The sequence below is a fragment of the Lontra canadensis genome, unplaced genomic scaffold (genome assembly GCF_010015895.1).
Source record: "Lontra canadensis isolate GAN:19392208 unplaced genomic scaffold, GSC_riverotter_1.0 scaffold16, whole genome shotgun sequence".
Taxonomy (NCBI): domain Eukaryota; kingdom Metazoa; phylum Chordata; class Mammalia; order Carnivora; family Mustelidae; genus Lontra; species Lontra canadensis.
Window position 1 is genome coordinate 6,096,359 of NW_022631010.1, and position 20,435 is coordinate 6,116,793.

Below are 20,435 nucleotides of genomic sequence, written 5' to 3' on the forward strand. Positions count from 1 at the left end.
GTGAGACGGTGTCCAAAAATATGCCATAGGTTCCCTGATCTCCTCCCAAATTCTCTTTCAGTGAAAGTTCAAAGTTGTGATAATCTCTGTCAATTTTTGACAAATACATCTCTGTATTTGACAATACATCTCTGAAGTATTGCTTCAGAGAGTCAAGACCCTTCTAGGAAGTGATGGGAGTTTTAGATTTTTCACCAGCTGGCCTGCTGTGGAATTTCTCATCTAATACATCGCCCAAAGGTGGGGTTCAGTTACTCAGGAAACCAACTGATTTCTTATAAGAAACTGGAACCAAAGAAAGCTGACTGGGAAATAAGTACTTTAGTCAGTTCATGAATGAATTGTAACTGGGTATTGGATTCATACCAAGGAGGGATTAAGGATGAAAAGAGCAATATTAGAAATAGAGGCTTATTAGTAACACAATTAAAAATAACCTTAAGTAGGGGCGCCTGGGTGGCTCAGTGGGTTAAAGCCTCTGCCTTCGGCTCAGGTCATGATCCCAGGTCCTGGAATTGAGCCCTGCATCAGGATCTCTGCTCAGCGGGTAGCCTGCTTCCCTTCCTCTCTCTCTGCCTGCCTCTCTGCCTAGTTGTGATCTCTGTCTGTCAAATAAGTAAATAAAAATTTTTATTTAAAAAAAGTAATCTTTAAAAAAATAAATAAATAACCTTAAGTTAGTGCAGGATAGAATTAGATTAAAGAATAGAAAACAGAAGAATACAGGTTACAAAGTGACAATCTGTGGTCTTGTTCCAGTGGATTTTGAGCACAGCTTTCTATATCCAAAGACTGTCTGGTTTAACCCTCAAACCAAGGTCACCAGTAGGGATGGATGGTCTTCCGGTAATTTGAGGATGGTGATGTCTTTTCAGTTGAAGGACATGAATCCAAGAATCAATCCCTTTGACAGTTATACTACTGTGCTAGTTAGCAGTAACCACTAGAGTCCTTCCTGTCGGGGTTCCAAGACAGTCCAGTGGTTGAAGACAAAAACGCTGGTCTACAGTTGAGGTTTCAAGGAACTTTGAGGATACAACCTGTAACATCCGTAAATGAGAGAAACTTAAAATGGCAATGGCAACTTATTACCGATAACTTTCAAAAGTCAAACGTTATCCATAGCAATAGTGAAACTGACAAGGAAATTTGGTCATTCCTATAGGATGCAAAACAAACATTAATAAGGCAATCTGAAAGTTTTGGGCAAAATGCTTTTAATGATTAAACATGTTTTTACAGACATGGAACATTATCTCTGACTTACAAAGATGGTTTAACCTAGTCTTTACGGAGAAAAAGATCTTGAGGTATAATGTATAATTAGATAAAGACATATATGCAATATAACAAGAATATAACAAACATATAAGAAAAAGAGATCAAGAATATTAAGTAAAGAGATTCAGTGAGTCCAGAGTAGGTCCTAAGCAGGTGTGGTTTTTTTGAGAGAAAGAGTGAGTGAGGGGAGGGGCAGAGGGAGAGAGAGAGAGAGAGAGAGAGGTTCTCAAAGAGGCTTTATGCTCAGTGCAGAGGCTGACATGGGGCTCAATCCCAGGACCCCAAGATCATGACCTGAGCCAAAATCAAGAGTCACACACTAAACCAACTGAGCCACCCAGGCTCCTCTAAGCATGTATATTTTAATAAAACTCCATAGGTAAATCTGATCAGTATTTCCAGCTGAAAAGCACTGGCCTAAAAGATGCCAGATTCAAATTAAAGACTTGATACCAAGTAAACATTTTAAATGATAACTGAACTTTGGTTATTACACTGTTGCCTAACATTAGGCAAAGCACCTTCAGGACTCTGATTAATGGAAACAGGTCATGGACAGCAAGGGCAATGACAAATTTCTAGGAACTGCCCACAGAGCATTCAGTTGCTGAAGTATTTAAACATTCGACCTAAACCAACTTAACCTAGAAAAGGCTGAGCCTCTCTTCTGATTTGACAGCTCTTCTCATGAAACTCCAACAGTAACATCAAATAATCCTGATTGTTTCTGGCACCTCTCTTTTTCATAAGGTGGAAGAGGAAGTTTTTGTGATTTTCCAGGACCTTTGGGAAATCTCAAAGATAGTTTTAGACACAAAAGATATCCTAAAAGTTATTTTACTTCATTTTACACTTAGGAGTCAGTCTTGGAAAGAAGAAATCAAAAGTTGTCAGATATGAACACTTAAGATCATGGGGGGACACATGGGTGTCTCCATCGGTTATATGTCTGCCTTTGGCTCAGGTCATGATCTCAGGGTCCTGGGAATGAGTCCTGCATTGGGCTCCTTACTCAGAAGGGAGCCTGCTCTCCCCCTGCTTGTGCTCTCTCTCTCTCTTTCTCTGTGTCAAATAAATAAAGTTTAAAAAAAAAAAGTTAAAAAAAAAAGATAGGATTGTGGGTGCCTTAGAAACAATATTATATTTGCCTACTCATTTGTTTTATAGGCCAGAATGTAGTCTGTCTTGGTGAATGTTCCATGCGGGCTCAAGAAGAAGGTGTATTCTGTTGTGGTTGGATTAAGTGTTCTAGAAACATCAATTAGATTCAGTTGCTTGACGGTGCTGTTCCGTTTAACTATGTCCTTATTGACTTTGTGCCTGCTGGATCTCTTGATTAGTGACAGAGGGGGCTGGACTCTCCAGCTGTAATCATGGATTTGCCCATTTCTCCCTGCAGTTCTACCAGTTTTCGATGTTCTGTTGTTAGGCGTATGCATATTAAGAAATGTTATGCCTTTCTGGAGAACTGATCTCTTTAACATTATGCAATGTGATGCTCTACGTTTTCCATGATAATTTTCCCTGCTCTAAAATCTGCTTCATCTGAAATTAGTACAGTTACTCCAGCTTTCTTTTGGTTCGTGTTAGCATGGCATAGTCTCCTACACCCTTTCCCTTGTAATCTGAATTTTTCTTCCTATTTAAAGTGGATTTCTTGTAGACAGTTTCTTGTTGGGCCTTTTTTGCTATCGACTCTGACAATCTCTTTCTTTAACTGGTGTAGTTAGACCATTGCTGTTAAAGTGATTGTTAATATAGTTGGATTAATATTTGCCATAGTTGATGCTGTTTTCTAATCATTGCCATTGTTCTTTGTTCCTATTTTTGTCTTCCACTCTCCTACCTCTTGTGGGTTTTTTTTTTTAAGATTTTATTTATTTATTTGACAGACAGAGATCACAAGTAGGCAGAGAGGCAGGCAGAGAGAGAGAGAGGAGGAAGCAGGCTCCCTGCGGAGCAGAGAGCCCGATGCGGGGCTCGATCCCAGGACTCTGGGATCATGACCTGAGCCGAAGGCAGAGGCTTTAACCCACTGAGCCACCCAGGTGCCCCCACCTCTTGTGGTTTTGACTGAGCATTTCATATGATTCCAGCTTTTTAGCTTATCAGTTATAGTTCTTTTTTTTTTTTTCCACTTTTCTTAGTGGTTTCACTAGAGTTCGCAGTATCGGTTTACAATTAATCCAAGTCCACTTCCAAAGAACACCAGGCCACTCCATGGGTAATGCAGGTGCATTATAACAGCGTGTTCCCAGTTCCTCCTCCATGGCCCTTGAACACCACTGCCATTCATTTCACTTTTCCATAAGCTACAGTCATCCAATACATTGTTGCTAGCGTTATTTTAAACAAACTGTTATCTGTTGGATCAGTTAAGAATAAGATCTCAGGATGCCTGAGTGGCTCAATCTGTTAAGCATCTGCTTCGGTCATGATCCAAGGGTCCTGGGATGAAGTCCAACATAGGGCTCTTTGTGCAGCTGGGAGCTTGCTTCTCCCTCTGCCTCTCCCCCTGCTTGTGCTCTTTCTCTCTCACTGTCTCTTTCTATCAGATAAATAAATAAATAAATAAATAAATATCTTAAAAAAAAGGAAGAAGAAGAAGAAGAAGAAGAAGTTCTCAGATCTCAGCTTAAAAGTTTCTTCCTTTTGGGGCGCCTGGGTGGCTCAGTTGGTCAAGCATCTGACATTTGATTTCAGCTCAGGTCATGATCTCAGGGTGGTGAGATCAAGCCCTGTCACATCGGGCATGGAGCCTGCTTAAGAGTCTCTCTCTCCCTCTCCCTCTGCCCCTCCCCCTGCCTTGCTTGAAGTCTGGGTCAAGCCCACCCTTGTGCTTCTTGAATCATAGAACTGATCACATTGCCTCTCCACTAACTCAAAACATGCTGAGGGACAGAATCTTTTCAGTCTCATTTGCTGCTCTAGCCTCCGTAGCATCTAATCAATGATCAATAAATGTTTTGGTTTGGGTGAGTGAATTAGCAAATAAAAGGCCTTTGAGTTCTTGGCCAGCTCAGTTGGCCAGGCAGCCAGGCACCTTGTCCATATGAATGTGTCACCAGTATCCTAGTTTGAAACCCAGAAAGAGAACTTGGAGCAGTTTGTCCCTGAACCTCAATGCAAATCCCATTCACAAATCTAGCACGCTCCAGCTTCCATCACACTTGGACAGATGTTATCTCGATTGGATTTCCCTACCACACTTTGATATAGGTGCCTATGGACCAGTCCGGTTCCCTGGAAGCAGAGCCTGAGATAGGGATTCTTGAGCATATAATTTTATCAAGGGTGGCTCTCCGGAGGTAAGAAGTGAGGGAAGGAAGTAGGGCAGAGAAGGATAAGAGAAACAAGGATGTGGCCCAGGTGGAGTCTAGCCAAGGCCTGATCCTACAGGAAGCGCGAGAGCACAAATGAGCTACAGACTTGCCCAGCCTTGACTTACACACTGGATTTTGTGCCTCTGTATCAGTTAGTAATTAGTTATGGGCTGACTTAAGGAGAGGAGTGACTGTAAATTTCCAGGCATTTTCCAGCAAGATGGTTCCCATCAACCAAGAAGAGAGAACCTGTGAGCTGTTAGAGCCACCACACACAGCAGCTAGGGGAGGACCCAGTGGCCAGGTAATGGGAATCTGGGTAGACCACCACCAGCACTTACTAGATTACCTACAAGAAAGCTGACTCTGAAACAATAAGCAACCTGCCCAGAGTTACCCAGACAAAAACCATCAGAACCAGACGTCAAGCCCAGACGTCCAGACTCTGAATCCCCAGATCCAGCCCCACTTACATTGGACTAATTCTGGTTGCTGTTTGACAGGCTGGCTTGCTTCTCAGAGTATAAAATCTCAAGGGCCAGAGAAGCAGAGAGAAAAGGTCTCTGGGGCCTCCATATTGAATGCACAACTTTGAGGGGCTGGATAAGGTGGAGGGTAGAGTTGAGAATTTGGGAACCTGGGATTCCACCTTCCCAGAGTCTATAGCTGCTGCTGGGAATGGCAGGTGGCAAACTTCTCCTCTGCTTTGCCCCAAGTTGGGCCTTTGGCAATGCAGCTGGGGATATCTGCCTGCCCATGGCGGAAAAGGCTGGATGGGGACCCATGTGGGCAATGGGAACGAGTGCCCTACAGAAGACGGTTTCCAGGCACTGCCCACTCAGACACAGGGGCTCAGAGCACAAGAGTGGCAAGGCAGGCTGGAGACAGGAGGGGAGGGAGCCTTTGCTGAGTATTTCCCACTGGCCAGAACTTTTACTCCTGTTTTTAATTAGCACCCTGCCCCCAATCAAGAAAGGAAATGGGAGCTCCTAGAGACATTATACAGATGAGGAAACTGAGGCGCATCTTTTACAGAGATAAAAGAGGGTAGAAATGATCTTTTCAGGCAAACCAGTCTAGCTCGAAACCTCTCTTTTTCCTATAAGCAAAAAATATTTTATTTCTGGGTAAAAGTATCAGGGTAATGACATCTGTCTTCAGACGTCAGTCACTGTCCTGTGTTCATTAAGAAGCTAATAGGGTAAGGATGAACATCGCCCATGTTAGAGATGAGCTGAGACTCAGAGAAGTCAAGTGACTTGCTCAAAGACACCCAGCTAGTAAGTGGGAGAGAGGTTGGCTATTAATACCAGAACTGTATGATAATTTCCCAGCATTTGATTTGTAAATGCTTATACAAAGAGTTGTAGTTAGCATAGTCGTTCAACCAGGCCATTTGTCAATGCTTCAAAGTCATGGTTTACACACACACACACACACACACACACACACACTCTCTCTCTCTCTCTCTCTCTCTCAAACGCAAGAGGAGCTCATCAGGCAGCAGCCCCTGGACAAAGGAACCCACCCAGCCCTTCCTGTGCCAGTGGTCCTGCCTTGCCAAACAGAGACCCGTGCTTGGCTGGCCCCGGGGGTCAGGAGATGACTCAGTTCTGACCCCAAGGAGCTACACCCAAAAACAGGAAAGGCATGTGCCTAGGTTTCTACCTAAGGTTGATGCAAGAGTGTGGAAATGCCAGCTGGTCAGAAGAGGTAGACATTAATTCTCATCCCAAACCAAAGTTTCTGGAAGAGGTGGCCTTTGGAGCTAACAAGCTCCAGAAAGCATCTTGGACATCTGATTCCTCACAGGCTAGGGCACTTTCCTGCAGTGGAGGCCAGTGAGGCCAGAACTGTCCATTTCCTCTCCCTGCAGGTGACAGGTCCGGGAGGAGATCCTCACGGAAGCAGGCTCCCAGAGCTGAGGGTGCTGCAGCAGGCAGGCGTGGAGCTCAACCTGGCCAGAAGGAGCGGGCTGGGGGCAGCCCAAGGCCTGGGTCTCCCCGCAGGAAGCAGGCAGAGCTCAGGAGACACGGAGAAGAGCAGGGGGAGCAGGGACGGAGCTCCACAGAGAGGACCTGTGAAGGGAGGAGGAAGAGAGATGGGAGGGCTTCCTTCAAGGAGCAGAGAGCTCCCCCAAAGAAGGAAAAGGAGGTGCCAAGAAAGGAGGAGATGTGGAAGCGGCCAAAGAAACACAGGTATGTTGTGATTCTGATTCAGGTGCATTTTTTGACTGGCACCCTCCTCTCCTTTGGCCCTTCACCCTGCCCTGATGAAGGGCTGAGGTCCTCTCCATCGGTATAGGAGGGCTGCTTCTGTTCGTCCCTGCCTTGTCCACTGCCCTGCCTTCCCCATCTGGGACAGAAATGGGATGAGGGTCTTGGTCATTCCAGGCAGATTGGCCCCTGGGCACTCTCAGAGCCAATGCCCCCTGTCTGGCAGGTGTGAGTGGAAGCACTGGGGGTGGGGGGGTGGGGAGGGGGTGTGTGTGACATGGCAGACAGGTGGGACAAGATCCCAAGTCTCCTGAATTTCAGCTGGTGACTCACCACAGCTCTGGAAGAGGCATTGAGAGAAACTAACAAAATTGGACGCAGCAGTCATCATAGGACTTAAGCACGCCATCTCCCCAGTCTGGACCTGTGTCCTCTTCTGTGATGTGTGGCATTGATCTAGAGGACCGTCGGGGATTCCAACAGCCCTGAAACTTGGGATTTGGAGGGAGGGAGTATTTGTTTTGTTTCCTTTGTCTCATTAGCACTGGCACACGGGGGTCTGTGGACTAAGCCAGCTTATAGAATCAGCAAGTCAGGATTTGCTCCATTCTTTGCTATAAATTTTGATGGAACATCAACTTTTCCTGTCCTCCTTCTTTGACATTACTCACTTCTTGGGATGTTTTAAGAATGCCTCTTGATAATGGCTGGGGAGGCTTTTGAAATTTTTGAAGGAATCGGGGTTATGGTGAAAATGGTGTTCCTTCCCACAGGGCTCTAGGCTCTTCCACCGGACCTCTCCGCCTTTACAGAGGGAACTGGGACCCTCAAAAGAGCCCACTGATTTCTTGTCACCATGCCAGCCGTTCCTGGCTTGATTGGGGCTTTTTTTCTACTGTCTAATGGTCTTTGGACATCAACTAAAGGGGTAAAGGTGCCCTTAGCAATTGAAAGAAAATTTAAAGCACGCAGATTGGGCCCTGGAGTGTCCTGAACTTTACAAGGAGGCTGCCCTCCCCCTACCCGGAAACAGACCCCCAGTGTCTGGATGGCAGATGCAAAGTAAGGGGTACAGACAGGGGCTCATTCATGTCATTCTCAGCTAAGTGCTGCGACAGGTATAGAGAGATGGAAAAGACTCAGTCCTGTTTCCCAGGTGCTGACAGTCTGGCAGGGGAGAGAGGCCTTGGGCAGCAGTCATCACAAGACAAGACAGAAAGCAATAGGATCTGAGAAAGGATTTAACGAAATGCCTTCCTAGGGGGTGCTGGGACATCAGGGTTCCTCCATGGAAAAGGTAAGCTTTTCGGCCGGTCATGGAAGCCCAGGTGACATTTGAACAAGAAATGACTGAAGCCCCCTCACCCCCAGGTTAAGGGAACCCCTGTGGAAAAACTCAAAGGCAGGTAATCATGGGGTGTGCCTGAGGTGTGACAAGACACTCCCGTGCCCGAGTGTTCCCAGAAGTGAAGTGTCGGCCCCTCCTCTCACCTCTGTCTTCTTCTGAGCTCCTCAGAAATTAAGACTTATAGGGGCTCCTGTAAATTGTTCTCTAAGTCGAGCCCACATCCTGGTGTTTCCATTTATGGAACTTGCTAAGGAGCAGCTGGGGCATAGCCTTTTCCTGTGCCCCCCTCACCTCGGGGTGGCGGGGGGGGGGGCTGCTGTCCCTCCCAGAGTCACCGTGTCTGCGAGTGAAGGACAGCGTGAGAAGCACACACAAGAACTAGGATTTTGTGGCAGCTGAACACATCATCTTGTCTGTGAGATGCTGAGGCTCCTCACGTGGGGAGAAGGGTTCCTCACCTGGGGAGAAGGATTCCGGCTGGATGCTGTCCAATACCATCCCTGTCAGCCCCGTGCTGAGCCCTTGAACTGTGGCCCACGCAGACCAAGACGCTGAATTTCTAATTTCCTTTCATTCTAATTCAGTGTTATTACTACAGAGTTAACACAAGAGTTAGTGAATTTACTTAACCCGGAGAGACAGCTGTAGCTTTGAAATCAATTTAACTTTGAAGCCGGCGCATTTCAAATCTCTAAAAAATAAAAGGCAAACTGCTTTTGTCAATGCAGATGCAAATGTCAAAGGGAAATGGCATTTGGCTACTCGAGTCATTTGTTGGGAAACTTCTAAGTATGTCTGAAACAACCTGGGTATGTAAATCTACCTTTTCAACGACAAATTTTCTGAAATCCAGATACGGATGAAATATGTTCAAGGAAAATTTAATGTCTGAATTGATATGCACAGCAGTTGTGGGATGAACACCAGATTTTGAAGACAGTACAAGAAGAATATAAAATTTCTCATTAATAATTTTTTATATTGGTTACATGTTAAAATAACAATTTTTGACATATTGGAGTCAATGAAATGTATTATTAAAACTAGCTTGCCCACCTCCTTTTGCCATTTTTTTTTTTAGAGATTTTACTTATTTATTTGAAAGAGAGAGAGAGAGTGAGAAAGAGTGAGCATGAGCGGGATGAGAGGCAGAGGGAGAAGCAGACTCCCTGTTGAGCAGGGAGCTCGATGGGGAGCTCAATCCCAGGACTCTGGGACCATGACCTGAGCCAAAGGCAGATGCTGAACAAATGAGCCCCCCAGGCGCCCCTTGCCATTTTAGTATGGTTCCTAGAAAATTTAAAATTACAACACGTGGCTCAGGTTACGTTTCTGTTGAGCAGCACTGTACTCGAGTGTGGTGGGTGGGGAGGACTCAGAGAAATGGAGTCGGGGGAGGCAACCCTCCTGGTGTTTTGGGCTACAGGACAAAGCGTGGCCTCTTCTGATGGGCGGTGGGAGTCACTGAGGGCTTCTGCGCAGGCGCAGTCCTCTGAGGGGCGATCAGCGCTGGGAAGGCCAGGGAACACAGCCCACCTGCCTTGCCTGTGGGTTCCTCTCCGTTCCACAGAGCACCTGAAGACACTTTTCAACTTTTCACTCTCCCCTGCTCTGCCCCGGCTCTGCCTTCCAGATCACCCTCCTTGGCCTCCCGTGCCTCTGGAGTGGAGTCTCTCTCAGAGGAGGAACTGGCCCGGATCCTGGAGCAGGTGGAAGACAAGAAGAAGCTCATCGCCAGCATGCGGAACAAGCCCTGGCCCATGGCGAAAAAGCTCAGAGAGCTCAGGTGAGCGAGGGGTGGTCAACCGGGGCCTCTGGAAGTCCAAAGGGCGCAAGTCCTTCCCATGGGCCCCAAACCCCTTCCCCCTGTCGGCCGCAAGAGGACTTGAGAGGAAGTGGGATTCACTCTCCCACTCTGCTTTGGTCCCTCCGCTACCCAGCACAAGCACGGTGCGTGAGTGGGGTCTGTTAGAGCCCAGACAAACAGGAGTCGTTACTGCTACCAGAGGGCCTGCGGTTGGCCAGCGCCAAGCAGGATCTGGGGGCGAGATGAGGATCATGGTGCTCTGGCCTAGAGCCAACCCTGCCACTCTGCCTGATGTCTCTTCTGTCCCGTACCCCTTCACCTTCATGGCGAAGGTTCCTGCGCCTTCCTCACAACCCAACACAGACATGCCTTCGTTGGGGGGCTCTCTGTGACCCTCCTCTGCCTCTGCAAGGTCAGAACTCCCTTCGTGTTCCTTAGGCACCCAGAACCTCTCCAGGTGTAGCACACTCCCACTTACGTGTGGGGAGCAGGGACTGGGTCTGTCTCAGCTACTCCTGCAGCCTGAGGGCCTGACCCCGGGTCAAGCTCACCAGCATGCTCCATGAATATTGTTCTGACCTCCTCAGGCCCCAGCCCTGACTCCTGTTTCCAGCTGGTCCTTCTCTGGCTTCCATACAAAGGCCAGCACGCCACACACGTTATGAGCCTCATGTCTCATAAGGGCGAGAGTCACATTGCTTAACTTCTGGTTTTCTACTTAAAAAAAAAAAAAAAAAAAAAAAAAAAAATCCAACATTACCATTTCCCCCCCACAAGTACTCTCTTGGCTTTTCTGCTGCAGGGCTGGGCAGGGAATGCTCCCTCTCCCCTTCCCTCTTTGTGAAGCCCTTTTCCCTGGCTCCTCTCACACGTGTGTTTCCCAGCGGCTCAAGTCAAATGCCTCATCCTCTATTGGGCAGAACAATCTGGCAGCTGTATTTGGACACATTGTATTTGGACACATTGGGATTCACGGTTTGCCCCTCCGAGAGGCACCACCCAGATGCTAGTTGCACAAACACAGGTCGGGCTTCTGGTGAACAGAGCTTACTCCATGCCAGCAAATGACCACATTGTGTCCTACACAGTTGCGGGAAGAAAGGTGTCCCTGCGGTGCCCACCAGCCAGTGTGTCCCAACAGGACCTCTGGGGATGATGGGAGTGCTCTAAATCCGTACTAATACTCCTGCCGCCAGCTACAGGTGGCCACTAAGCTCTTGGAGAGTAGCGAGTGTGACTGAGACACGGATTTGGGGGTTTTATTTTAATTTATTTAAATTAAATCATCCCCTGTGGCTGGTGGCTACAGTTACAGCGGAAGGGACAGCTCTCAGAGATGGCTGTCTTCCCACTTAGCCTCTTTTCCTGAGACTCTTCTCCCTAGTCCCTCAGGGCCAGGTTCTTCTTCCTGCAGGGGGGCACAGAACAGCCATCTGTCACCCTCACAGGACCTCACCCCCACTCAGGTGTCACCTGAACACATCTTTTATTAACAGTGGAAAAAGAGCAACCGAGGTGCTTATGGAAATGAGATCTCCAGGCAGCTGGAAGTCACGGGGACTGGGAGATTTCCTGAGGGCTGTCTAGCTGCCTGGAGGAGAAGTGTGACATCTCCTCCAGCCAGAGGGCAGAGCTTCTGCTCTTGGGATGGGTGACAAATGGCTAAAGCCTGGGGAGCCTAACAGGCCCATGTGTTTCTCCTTGGAGCAGGGATCTTCAGCCAATGCTGGCCTTCTTCCCTCTTCCCTCTCCCAAGACTCCTTATCTCAGGCTCACGTCCAAGGCCAGAGAGCCTCTGAGTCCCCAAGCAAGCTGGTGCCTCTGCCTTGATCTTTGCTTTCTGTCAGCCCACCTGGCTAATTCCCACATATCCTGCAAGACTGGGGCCAAGTGTCCCCTCTGCAGGGACACTCCCATCCTTTCTCAGCAGTAATGAAGAGTTCCTACCCAGTCTTGAATGCCAAAAGGGGCCAAATGAGGAGCATGGACTGCCATCTGGAAGGACCCAGACAGTATCCTTTCCTTTTTACCCACTAAAGTCAGAGGATGCCTGTTAAAACAGAAGATTTAAACAAGATCCAGAGTTTTATAATATCCAAAGTGTCCAGGCTTCAACTGAAAATCACTCATCATACCAAGAACTAGGATGATCTCAAGCTGAATGATAAAAGACAACTAAAGATGCTAACACCAAGATGACATAGATGCTACAATTATCTGGCAAAATTTTTAAAGAAACCACCATAAAAGTGTTTCACTGAGCAATTATGAGGACATGAAACTAATGAAGAAGTAGAAAATCTAAGAAAAGAAATAGAAGATGTAAAGAAAAACAACTAGAAATTTTAGAAGTAAAAAATAGAACAACTGAAATTTTAAAAAAATGAATGAGCAATCTCAACAGCAGAATGGAGAACACAAAGAATCAATGAAATTGAAGGTAGAACAAGAGAAATTACCCAATCTAAACAATACAGAGAAAATAATCTGGGGGGAAAAATGAACAGAACCTCAGGGACATGTGGGACTACAATAAATGTTCTAACATTAGTGTTTCTTCCATATCCCTTGCCCTGGGTATGAGAGGATCAGGGGGAGGAGTCCCAGAAAAGAGAAGAGAGAGGGTGGGGCTGAAAAAAACCTTCAAAGAAATAATGACTAAAAATTTTCAAAATGGGCAAAACTTACAGACTCAAGAAAATGAAAGAAACCGTACATGGAATGAACCCAAAGTAATCCATGTCAAGACACATCATAGTCAAACTTCTTACCAGCAGTCAGAGAGAAACAATGCATTACCTATAGGGGAAAACAATTAGAATGAAAGCAAATTTCTTATCAGAAGCCCTGGAGGACAGAGGAAGGTGACACAATTTTTCAAGTGCTAAATAAAAGAATTGTCAGCCCAGAATTCTATAGCCAGCAAAAATATCCTTTAAGAAGAAGAAGAAGAAATTGGGACACCTGACTTTGCTCGAGTTGTGATCTGAGGGTCCTGGGATCAAGCCCTGCATCGAGCCCCAGATTCAGTGGTAAATCTGCTTACCCTCCACCCCTCCCCCTGCTCATGTTCTCTCTCTCTCTCTCAAATAAATAAATAAAATATTTTTTTTTAAGTAAAAAGAAATCAAGACATTCTCAGATGAAGGAAACATAAAAGAATTTGTTACCAGCAAACCAACCCTAAAAGAATGGCTAAATTCTCTAAATAAAAAAGAAATGATAAAACAAAGACTCTTGGAACATCAGGAAGGAAGAGCATGGTAAGAGCTAAAATATTGGAAACTGTCATAGATTTTCCTTCTCCCCATGAGTATTTAAAATTATGTTTAACAGTTGAAGAAAAAATTATAACAACATTTAATGTGGTTCTCAATGAATATAGAGAAAATATTTAAGACAATTATAAATGAGAGGATAAAGGGACATAAGGAACACACACACACATCTTACATTACATATTACATTATATAGTAATATGTAGTAATACTTAGAGCAACTACTGAAAAGACCATACAAAGAGATAACACTGAAAAGTATCACAGATAAACCAAAATGGAATCCTAAAAAATGTTGAAGTAACTTGCAGGAAAAAGGATTATAGAAATGAAAAACAGAAAGAATAAACAAAACAAACAAAAGTAAAACAGTAGGTTTAAATCTTTTTTTTTTAAAGATTTTATTTATTAATTTGACAGAGAGATAGAGATCACAAGTAGGCAGAGAGGCAGGCAGAGAGAGAGAGGGAAGCAGGCTCCCTGCTGAGCGGAAAGCCCAATGCAGGGCTCGTTCCCGGACCCTGACATCGTGACCTGAGCCAAAGGTAGAGGTTTAACCCACTGAGCCTCCCACGCGCCCCATTAGGTTTAAATCTTAACATATCAATAACTACATTAAATGTAAGTTGTCTAAATATACCAGTTAAAAGACAGACTGGCAGAGTAATTTTAAAAATGACTTAACTGCATACAGTCTGTAAGAAACTCACTTTATTTTTTTTTTAAGATTTTATTTATTTATTTGACAGAGATAGACACAGACAAAGAGGGAACACAATCAGGGGAAATGGGAGAGGGAGAAGTAGGCTCCCCACTGAGGAGGGAGACTGATGCAGGGCTTGATCCCAGGACCCTGGGATCATGACCTGAGCTGAAGGCAGACACCTAACCAACTGAGCCACCCAGGCATCCCAAGAAATTCACTTTAAATATGATGATTTATATAGGTTGAGAGTATAAAGATGACCAAAAAATATATCCCATGCAAACGTTAACCAAAATAAGGTAGTAGATGGGGCAGTGTAAATATCAAATAAAGTCAACTTCAGAGTAAATGGAATTAACAGGGACAGAAAGGAATATTATAGAGTGATAAAAGTGTCAATCCATTAAGATGAAAACAGCAAACCTAAATGTGTGAGCACCAAGTGGTTTGGGTTCTGCAGTGTAGTATCTAGGGATGTGTAAACTTAGCAGTTTAAAATAGTAATGAACATGTACTGCCTTCTATGGGCCAGGAATTCAGGAGCAGCTTAACTGGGCAGTTCCATCTTGGAGTCTCTCATAAGGTTGGGTCAGGATGTTGGGCAGGGCTGCTGTCATCTGAAGGGTTGACTGGGGCTGGTGGTTGTTAGAAATAGGTCTCAGTTTCTCTCCATAGACTGCTTGAATTTTCTCAAGACATGGCAGCTGGCTTCCCTCAGAAGAGGAGAAGTCACAATTACCCTTTATTGTCCTAGTCTCAGAAGTCATCAATAGTCACTTCTACCACTTTCTGTTCATTGGAGACAAGTCACTAAGTCTGGCCCACATTCCAGGGGAGGAGAATTCAGTTCTCCATTTTATTTATTTATTTATTTATTTATTTATTTATTTATTTATTTTAAGATTTTATTTATTTATTTGAGAGAGAGAGTGCAAGGGAGGAGCAGAGGGAGAAGGACAAGCAGACTCCACACTGAGTGAGAAGCCTGATACGGGGCTTAGCCTCACCACCCAGAGATCATGACCTGAGCCAAAATCAAAAGTCGGACATTTAACCAATTGAGAGCACCAGGAACCCCTAGTTCTCCATTTTAAAGGGAAGAATAACAATTTGCTACCATATTTTAAACCACCACCCATGGAAGCCAGGCATGCTTGGTTAACCTCCACTGCCCTTGGACACAGATCCTCACCTGGCCCATCCAAATTTCTACTTAGTGTGAGCTCAGCATTTATTTGATTCTTGTCTCCACAACTAAAAATGGAAATTGCACAGGGACAAAGGGAGGCCCCAAACCAGCATGGCCCAGACCACCTTCAACCTCTGGCCATCCCCAGCTCCTAGCTACTTCCTTTTGACCATCAGGGCTTCCCTCCTACTTCCTTGAGATCCACACCCCTAAACTCTTCCTCAAAACAACAGACCCTCCTCTCTTTGCCTTTTCACTGCATTTACCACATATCATCTGGTCTGAGGAAAAAAGGGAGACAAGTTTGCAAGAAGTCCCCAATTTCAAAGGACACTTGGTGACAAGGAAGGGACAGAAGTAAGATTTGCCACAATCGAGAAGTACAGGGCAGGAGCCAATGTTTCTATAAACCAAATCCTCTCTGGTAAGGAAGAACGGGACAGTCTGGATTATAGGTAACGTGTTTAAAAAGGAGTTTTCTGCAAAACGTTAGTTGTTACTATTTATGTACCTTCACTATATCCAGAAAAGCTCGCTGTGTCCACCAAAATTCTTAAACCAGGTGGGTTCTTCATAGTGAACAATCCCTGGAGTTTGCACCCACTGCGGCGCATGGCCTTCTGATCTCCTGAGCACTGTCTGGGGGTCTAGACACAGAGTCTGGATCTCAAGGAGAGAAGTATTTGCTGCTGGGTCCAACAGCTCAGGAACATGAGCTGGCTCTTACTTTGGGAAGTTTCACTTGAAGTTCCCAAATCTTAAAAGCTGGCACATTTAAGGATTTATTTATTTATTCTAGAGTGAGAGACTGCGGAGAAGGGCAGAGGGAGAAAATCTCCAAGCAGACTCCCCACTGAACACGGAGTCCAACCAGTTGGGGCTCGATCCCATGGCCCACGAGATCATGACTTGAGTCGAAGCTCGACTGATGGAGCCACCCAGGCGCCCCAAAAGCTGGTGCATTTAAACTCACAAACTCCAAGTGCTTAGGAGCCTCTGCTCACTTGTCAAATACAGGAAGAGAACAAAAATACAAATTTCATGAAAACATGTTTTTGTGTTGTGCCTAGTTGGTAGCCACAGATAGCTAACTGCCAGGACATGTCCTGCCTGGGGGGAAACAGGGAGCTGATCCCATTAAGGAGCCTTAATCCCCTACAGACCAGCTTTTAACCCTGGGGCTAGGGAGCTAGACAGTCAGCCTCATTAATATGGAGAAAACGGAATAAAACCAGCTTCAGGATTAACCTGAGGTTAGAATGTGACTTTGGCTTTGATCTGCCTGCAGTCGCTCTTTGGAGGTGGGATAGGGAGTGCGTAGCATACAGGGAGGGCTGTAGCAATAGCCACCAAACACACAGCTCCACGACACCTTCCCCCCCTAGCCCCGGGGCCACCCTGAAATGGACTTCATTCCTCATCCATTTGTGGTGCTCTATCCAGGGGCTGATGAAAAACTGGCTTTCTGGGGTCTGCGAAGGAGGGGGCCTGATTTACAGCATTTGCTGATTTCCACTGTCTAAATACTCCCTCCGTGGCCAATTTCAAGCTACCAACAGTTTAACAGCTGGGTGCCCGAGTTCCTGAATATTTAACATCAGGTTCTCAGGAGCCGTTCTCACCGGCCCCAGCACACCCCCCAGAATACCTAATAGACAAACTGATCCATGTTGTTCTCATCCAACCGTCCTGGGTTATGCAGTCCCTCATTCAACATTCATGCTGTCCACAAATGTCTCTTGAATGTTGTATTCATTCTCCTTTTCTTTACTGAAGTATAATTGACATATAAAATTATATTCATTTCAGGTGTGCAACAGCATGATTCGACATAAGCATACACCACGCAACACTCGCCACTATAAGCCTAGCTACCATCTGTCACCATACAACGTTATTAGTATTATTGGCTATCTTCCCTAGGCTGTACTTTGCCTCCCCATGACTTAGTTATTTTATAACTGGAATTTTTTTTAATTTAATTTTATTTTTTTCAGTGTTCCAAGATTCATTGTTCATGCACCACACCCAGTGCTCCATGCAATATGTGCCCTCCTTAATACCCACCACCAGGCTCACCCAACCCCCACCTCCTCCCCTCCAAAACCCTCAGTTTGTTTCTCAAAGTCCACAGTCTCTCATGCTTTCTCTCCCCCTCTAATTTCCCCCAACTCACTTTTCCTTTCCTTCTCCTAATGTCCTCCACATTACTCCCTATGCTCCACAAGTAAGTGAAACCATATGATAATTGACTTTCTCTGCTTGATTTATTTCACTCAGCATAATCTCCTCTAGTCCTGGCCATTATTACTGGAATTTTTTACCCTTTTAACTCCTTCACCTGTTTTGCCATGTCTGTTTCTATTGCTGCTACAACACACTGCCACAGTGCAACTGTTTGAGCTGCTACTCCCCTATCTACCAGCTCACAGCGCTGCTGGCCACAAGTCCAGCAGGACACGACTGCATTCTCTCTCTGCACAGGGTCTCACCTGGCTAAAATCAAAGTATTAGCAGGGCTGAGGTTCCCATGTGGGGCTAGAGGTCTTCTTCCAAGCTTGCTGGGTTTTGGCAGAAATCTCTTCCTTCTCTTGCTTACCATGTGGCTTCCTCTCCAGGGGTCACAGCAACAGAGGGTGACCTCTGTTGCTTCTAATTTCTCCGACTTTTCCTTTTGCTACGTCTCTCTCTCTGACTCTCTGCCTTCTATGTTTAGGGGCTCATGTGATTCTCCTGGGCCCTTCCCAAGAATCCAGGATAATATATTTTAAATTCCAGAATTTTAATTATGTCTGCCAAGTCCCTTTTGCCATTCATGGGTGTGCCACCAGGGGGCTACCCTCATGGGGGCCCAAATTCTGCCTATGGGTGCCTACCATGTACTAAGCATTCTTCTTAGCATTTGGGAAACTTCAATGAATGAAACAGACAAAGAGTCCTGCCTTCGTGGAGCTTACATTCTAACTAGGAGTATAAAAACCCTTCAGATTTCTTTTGGTTTGGTATTAATTGCAGTTCTGCCTCTAACCCCGCCTCCTTTTTTTTTTTTTTTTTTTTTCCTAAACAGGGAGGCCCAAGAGTTTGTGGAGAAGTATGAAGGAGCCTTGGGAAAGGGGAAAGGCAAGCGACTCTACGCCTGTAGGATGCTGGTTGCTAAGGTGGGTGGCACAGAGACAGCCAAACCCTGAGAAGTGTTTGCTCAGCCTCTGAACCTGGGTGACCATCACAGGCCCTTGCCCAGCCTCTTCATTTCTGTCTAGTTCCCCCAGGATCCCCTCTGAGAGGTCCGGCTGACTAGCCGATTTGTCCAGGAATGGAGACTGTTTGTTGTCAGTTTCTCTACATTTATCTGTAAGGGCTTCGGTGTATCTGAGATTCATTTCCTCTCTGAAAAACTATAAACTCACAAAACTGATGAGGTGAAAGCACTGAGATCTTATTTCCCAAGCTCCAAATCCAGACACACTGTTTGATGCCCACAGCCCCGAGGGACTGTCAGATGGTGGCCAAGTAATCAGCTAACTGGCAGGCTGTCCCCAGGGGCCTCCCTTGGCAATGTTCATTACCCGTCTTGGCCCTCAGCCTTGCAAGTCTATATTCTGTACTGATATTATCAGCACCCGACAGGGGATCCATCCCTCGGGGTTGGGGGGATCACATTAATAAAGTTTCTGAGACTGATAGGTAAAACCAGGTGCTGGATTATTAATTTACAAGAAGAAATAACCATGAGAGAACTTGAAATATGAAGAATTCACATCAGCAGCGCCTTTTTTCTTTTTTTTGGATAGTAGAGTTACTTTATGTGGTTAGCTAACCATAATCCCAATTCCAATCTATTAACTTGCAACCACAAATCATTACCATAGAAATCAAAATACTCACAGCCCAGGTGATGGGCAGTTTTCCTTATAGACAGACTTAAGTAGAAAGCCAAATAAACCACCAAAGATGAATTTTGAGCGTGGAATCAGAGCTAGGGAACGTAGATAAAGCAGTGGGACTAGAATGCCCAATGCTAGTCTCCATACCCCTTCCTGTTGTAGGGATTGCTTTGCCATTGTTATCAACCAGGCTTTTGCTTACACACTCCTCTTCTCTATTGTACCTGTGACCACCGTCCTTTTCGACAGGTGCTTCCTTCCTTGTATAGCAATCATCCCATCAGGATATATTCAAAGCCTACAGGTCTGGAAACGCATTTGATCCCTTCAGATAAATGTTCCTTTTTAGCCTTTAGTGACTTTACATGGGAAACCCCACTTCCTTTACAAACAAGTCCTTAGGAGGCCTTTGTTATAATAGAAACTGATCCTAGGGTCTTCTCCAGACTACCTCTTTGTCTGCTGTTTTCTATGAGGTTTGTTTTTTTTTTTTTTTTTAATTCCAAATAGATGTATTTCCAGGGAGTACGGTTGTTGGAAGAGCAACCCCCTTGAGAGTTGACAAATTTTCACCCAGTCAGCAGACAGACAGCTATTCAGGTTTCCAGCTGGTACCAACTCTGAATGTTGGTGCTGAGAACAGACCTTGGAAAGAAGCAAAACACCTAACTTCTTTCAGAAAAACAGAAACAAGAACCAAAAAAACAGGCCGTTGTTCTCACCAGGAGAATAATGGAAGCCACGGGTCAAGGTCCTACCAATTCCAGCACCACGAAGATTGAGCGAAGTTCTTATCAGATTTATGCACTTGGCTGTCTGCCAAATGTGGACGTAAGCCTTGTGAGATTTTTCCTTCCTTTGAATGTTTAAGAATTAAAAAAAAAAAAAAATGTTGCACCAGAGGTTGCTAACCCAATTTGATCCCCCAAACCAGAAGTATATACAGAATTCCTAAGTTCACATATATACTGTCCAAACATGAAATTTTATCAGCAAACACAAGGCACTGTGCCACGCTGGCTTCTCTCTCGCCCCACTCTTGACTTTGGTGTTGACGTGTCAGCATCAACATGTCCCTGCAGTGTGTTCCTCCAGGCCCTAAGGCAGGATGTTAATGTACTGAGTGTATTACCTGTTTAATTTCAGAAGTGGGTCAAGTTTAAGAGAGACTTCCATAACTTCAAGACTCAATGTATACCCTGGGAAATGAAGATCAAGGACATTGAAAGTAAGTATTTTGGTGTAACTGTGTTGAGCTGGTTTCCTAACGAGTTTTCCAAGGGCTTGGATTGTGTTCTTGACCAGCTGATCAGGTTATTCCACAGGACCTGTGGTCTTGGACAACAGGATGGCCTTTGAGCGAGTCAGACCCAGATTTAAATCCTGTTTCTTCATTTTCTTAT

General features: G+C 45.3%; 1 protein-coding gene across 1 annotated transcript in view; it reads left to right on the forward strand.

Moving 5' to 3' along the window:
• Positions 1-4,824: 4,824 nt before the first annotated feature.
• The window catches only part of TMC2 (transmembrane channel like 2), a 52,033-nt gene continuing 36,422 nt past the window's right edge, over positions 4,825-20,435 (forward strand). The window contains exons 1-5 of the mRNA XM_032859430.1: positions 4,825-4,855; positions 6,481-6,802; positions 9,802-9,954; positions 18,216-18,306; positions 20,179-20,260. Coding sequence (XP_032715321.1) covers positions 4,825-4,855; positions 6,481-6,802; positions 9,802-9,954; positions 18,216-18,306; positions 20,179-20,260 — 679 coding nt within the window. The remainder of the gene's footprint in view (positions 4,856-6,480; positions 6,803-9,801; positions 9,955-18,215; positions 18,307-20,178; positions 20,261-20,435) is intronic.